Source organism: Pterocles gutturalis, unplaced genomic scaffold (assembly GCF_000699245.1).
Source record: "Pterocles gutturalis isolate BGI_N339 unplaced genomic scaffold, ASM69924v1 scaffold28515, whole genome shotgun sequence".
Taxonomy (NCBI): Eukaryota; Metazoa; Chordata; class Aves; order Pterocliformes; family Pteroclidae; genus Pterocles; species Pterocles gutturalis.
Genome location: NW_010141726.1, coordinates 1 through 4,855, shown reverse-complemented (window position 1 = coordinate 4,855; position 4,855 = coordinate 1). Strand labels below are relative to the sequence as shown.

Here is a 4,855-nt window from a genome sequence, read left to right as displayed (position 1 = left end):
GAGTCCTTCCCCACAAAGCTCTTGGAGCAGAGGAAGCCCACTGCCAGGATGCACAGTTTGTCAAAAGGCACCTGACAGTGCTCTGAGACCACTGCCCTGCTCCTCCACAGGGGGAGCGCAGGGGGACAGGAGGTGTGAGCAGCTTGTGGCCACCTCCACTGCAGCCCTGGGGCTGTGGCTACTGACCTAGGCAGCGCTCAGGCAGCAAAGGTTGTTCTTCAAGGGGTGCCAGGCACCTCCAGGAATGCAGCACAGCACCTGCCATGCAGAGACAGGAGCTGGGAAGAGACACATCCTGCTCCTTACTCCCAAAACTGAAACCAGAACAGCCCCTCCAACACCCACCAGGTCCATGTGCACAAGATCAGCCTCTAGCATGGTCCCAGGCAGCCCAAAACCAGCACAGTGGGGAAAAACAAGGAGCCAGGCTGGTGTCCCCAAAGCACCCCACTCCCCCCCATCCCTCACAGGGCCAGGTGGCAGAGCCGCATGGGCTCCACATTGTCCCTCCCGTCGCTGAAGCAGGTGCTAAAGAAGGGGCAGTATCGCTCTGCAGAGACCTGGTGGAAGGTGAAGAGGTGGGACATGTCCCCAGCATCAAAGAAGGTGACGGTGCCCTCCTGGCAGTCCAGAAAGACCCCCACTTTCCGGGGGGCCCGGCGGGGAGCCAGGCGCACCCAGGGGGTGGCGGTGGCCCAGTACTCCGTCCTGTTCCGCAGGCGAAGTGTCCAGTAGCCGTTCTCTGGGCACAGCTTGACCTTCACCGCCCGGTCCACAGCCTCAGCGGCCACCCCCAGGTCCCACTTGGTTTTACTGCCCACCCAGACCTCCCAGTAGTGCCGGCCACTGTCAAAGGTCTGTGAGCTCAGGACATTGACGCACTGACGGAAGCGCCGGGGGCTGCTGGGGACGGGCTGGGCTCGGTTCCTCTCTGTGACTGCTGTCAGGTCTCTGGAGAAGACAAGGTTGGGGTGGGCTGACTCAGGGTCGAAGGTGAGCGGGGCTGGAGCTGCAGGGACATTTGAGAATGGCATTTTACTGGTTGTATATTCCCTCTGCAGAGCATCTGCATCCCCACCACCATCCAGCACTTCCACCCCTCAAGCCGTCTGCTCACCAGGAGAGATGGACCGCAGCATCCGTCTCCAGAAGATGTACTGCAAGGGGCCGCTGTGGCTGTCCTTGTAGTGCTCCAGGTTGAAGGCAGGTTGGGTCTCAACACGCACCGAGGGCCTGGGGAGAGAGAGCGGGCAGTCAACCCCTCTGCGTGCCCACAGCGAGGCATAAGAGCGTGGTCAGAACTGCAGCATGCCACTGCCCGTGATGGATTTGGTAAAGACAGGACACAAACCTCCCTGGCAGCTGTTTGCTCCCCCGCGATGCTGTGCCACCCCTAGCACAGCCTGGGGCAGAGGTGTTGTGAAACCAGACAGACTGGGCAGCACTGCTCAAGAAGCAGTGACTCACAGCAGACCAGCACCCAGCACGCCCAAGCAGGACTCCTGCAGGGGTGAGCAGGTCAGGGCTGCATCCCACTGCAGCCCCCAGGGAGGGAGGGGACAAGGATGCACAGTTCTGGCCCTCAGCTACTTGCAGGCTTGGATGAACCTGCACCATGGGGTCAGTTTTGCAGCCCCGTGAGTTGTAAGCAGCTAAGATAGGGCAAGGAGCCAAAGCACCCAAAGGCTGTGGCATCAGCCTTGCTGCCGCTTGCAGCACGCGTGGCTCTTGCACCCATTCCGAACCAGCAAGTCTCCTCCACCCACTCTTCCAGCCCGGCCATCTGGACACACATGCTCCCTGGGGAGAGCATCCAGCGTGTGCTGGGGACCAGCCCCCACCTAGCACAGCACCAGCAGCTCGCTGAGCAATTTCTGATGCTTTTAAAATTTGAGATAAGATCCCTACCCTGTACGGTCCTAGCCAGGGACAGAGATAAGCTCATTGAAAAGGTAAATCAGCTTCTTTCATGCCAGACACGTACCTGATATCCAGGCTCTCCACCTGCAGGGAAAAGCAGAGAGAATTAACAGTCACTGTCTGTAATTCATGCAGCTGCACAAATAAGCTCCCTGTCCTGCCTCCTGCTGTCACGAAGCACAGAGACAGGAAACCAACCTGCCAGGCCCCCAGCGCTGGGGGAAACTGCCTGGGCGCTGCAACCAAGGCAATTTCACAAGGGTGGCAGAGAAGAAGGAAGGTTCCCAAGACCCACCACATCAGAGAGACAACCCTATCCCTTGTGGATAAAGTCTCCAGAATCCAAGGGCATGGGCAGATAATCCAGAGGGATGGCAGTGAGAGTGACTTCCAATCTGGTGCAGTCATTTAGGACTCTCCCCATCCCAAATTCAGATCTTGAAACACCCCTGAGCCTCCTGCCAGGGTCAGCCAAGCACACTCACCTCCAGCAAGGACACCTCTTCCATCTTTCCCAGGGTCTCCTCTATGCGCTCTATGTCCCTGTGCAGCACCGACATCCCCTCCTCCAGCCGCTGGACGTCCCCATGCAGCCGTGCCAGCGACTGCTCTTCCTTTTCTCCCAGCTCTGCCAGCACAGCTCTCTCCTCTTCCTCCAGGATCTGATGAAGGCGGACAAACTCTGCACGGATCTTCAAGTTCAGCTCCCCAGACAACTTCTGAGAACAGGGAAAAGGCAGAAGATTAGTCTGGCAGTAGGTGCACGGGATGGCTGGGCCTGTTAACCTGTTTACGGACTCCTGGAAATCAGAGTCTCAGACACACCCATGACTTTTTGGATGGAGAACAGGACAAAGAACCAAAAGCCCAAGCTCTACCAATAGCTCTGTCACCTTAACTAGAAATCCTTGCACACAGCCCTAGTGGGAGCCCACAGCCCTCTCCTTATTTGCTTGTGTGCAAGACTGGAGCTCTTTTGCTCTTCTGGAGCTGCAGGCTCAGCTGTTCAGGTTAGTTAGGATTTATTTCACATTGTGCCAGGCCTAGGCAGAGCTGCCCAACACTGGTAACTTGCTCTTTTTCTCCAGTTCCTGTGTCTCTCAGGGCTCCTGTTTGTACGGGAGGGATGGGGGAGCTACACCAGCTAATCTCTGAAGTTAAGGCTGATAAAATCCCATTCAGCTCCTTTCAGAGGTCACTTTTTCCCAGTTGTTTAGTCTGCCAGCCAACCTTGCAGTGCTCTTGTTGCCACCCTGTCTGTTTACAAGGGACAACCAATGACTTTTTATTTCCTCAATCTTTAAGCTCAATGTGCAATCTCTAAGTGCAACCTTAGCCCTCATTATTTTCTTGAGCAGTGCTTCCTGAAACACACATCCCTTTCCAGCTGCAGGAAGCCCATCTCCTCCAGAGCACACCCAAAGCTGCACCAGCTGGCACAGCACCCCAGGACCCTCTGCTCCAGCAGGTGCTTGTGCTGACAAACCAGAACCGCAGATGACACGCACAGCTTCCCTGTCCAGATCAGCAATTTGCTCTTTTACTCTTCAAACACCTCTTAGTTCTTCTACTGCAGTGGAATATCAGCCGTATGTGCTCATTTGCCAATACTTCATCATCAAACTCAAAGGTCTAGTACAAATCTGACATTGGGACAGAGTTAATCCTTAAAATTATTAAAAGCCAAGGAAGGAGAGCTTAAGTCACTCAAGAAGGGAGCACAGACAGTCCGTGGCTGCTGTTGCTTCACTGATCAGTGACAGGCAGCCTGGTGCCACTCAAGCCTGGAGAGAGCACTCAGGCTCCTCGCATCGCCTCAGGGCTTTGCAGTGAATCCAAACACGGTTCTTGTGACAAGGCCACTGCTCTCTGCAGTGCCAACACTGACCCAGCTCCTTCAGCTTTGCTGCCACCCCTTCAGACACACAAGAGGATTTCAGAGCTTCCAAGAATTAACTCTCTCCCAAAGCAGCAGCGCTGCAGGGCCAGCACAGGCTGCTCAGCCCGCAGCTCTCACCTCTCACCCCACCTCAGCTCTGCTGCAACAATGCACCTTGTAAACGCTGCATTAATGAGTGCTTAATGCCTCCTCCCAAAGCTTCCACTGAGTATTCAGCAGTGATGGGCTTTGGCACACATCTGGGAGAGTTTGTTCAGACCCTACAGTTACCCATCTAGATTTTTACAGGAAGCCAGGCTAAATCTCAGGTGAAGTGATACACAGGTGCCCTACGGACACTAACCCAGAGGCTATACAAAAAGCAGCTATCACAGGGCATTACCGTCAGGCCACAGATATTCTCCTGTGCCACATGCTTCCTCCGCAAGAAGTTCTCCATCTCCTTCTGACGAGCTTGCAAAGCATCTTCCAGGTGCTTCTGTAGGAATGAGGAAAAGAAGGTGAGGAGAACATTTCACTACTCTGTTGTGATTCAGCAGCAATCACAATTCCTGAGGCCATCATTAGAGGGAGGATTTCTTACAAAAGCAGCATAGAGAAGAAAGCACCTGATGCACAGGCTGGAGAACTATGTATGTGTGAACATAATGAAACAAATTTACTTTTACAGTGGGAGCTCCAGCCTGGGATATCTGTTTGCAGAAGGTTAAAACCCACATGCTGTGAAGTGACTTGTGCAGGGACTGGCCCCTCCAGCAGCACACCCGGCACAAGCAGCCCTCACTCCTGGCTGCCTGGTCCCTACATGAGAAAAAAAAAAACAGGCTGGTATGGAAGCTGGGCACAGCAGTGGGGGAAACAAATGCAAGAAAAGAAAGTGACCAAAAGACAGACAGCTGGAAGGAAAGAGAGAGAGAATGAATCAGGAAGAGACACAGATGTCATTGCACTCGGGCCAGGTGATGCCTGGGGGGAACAGACTGTGGGAGGAGGGGGTGGTGGGCTCCAGGGCTCACACGGTGCCTGTCCCCTTCT

At 54.8% G+C, this 4,855-nt stretch overlaps 1 protein-coding gene across 1 annotated transcript; it reads right to left on the bottom strand.

Annotated features, from left to right (window-relative positions):
- Window positions 1-464: 464 nt before the first annotated feature.
- Window positions 465-4,298, bottom strand: LOC104469572 (zinc-binding protein A33-like; the record flags this gene model as incomplete). Its single annotated transcript, XM_010084134.1, has 5 exons — window positions 465-1,009; window positions 1,118-1,233; window positions 1,985-2,004; window positions 2,406-2,639; window positions 4,203-4,298. Coding segments are annotated over 5 exons (1,011 nt in total), but the record flags the coding sequence as incomplete, so codon positions are not given.
- Between the last annotated feature and the right edge of the window lie 557 nt (window positions 4,299-4,855).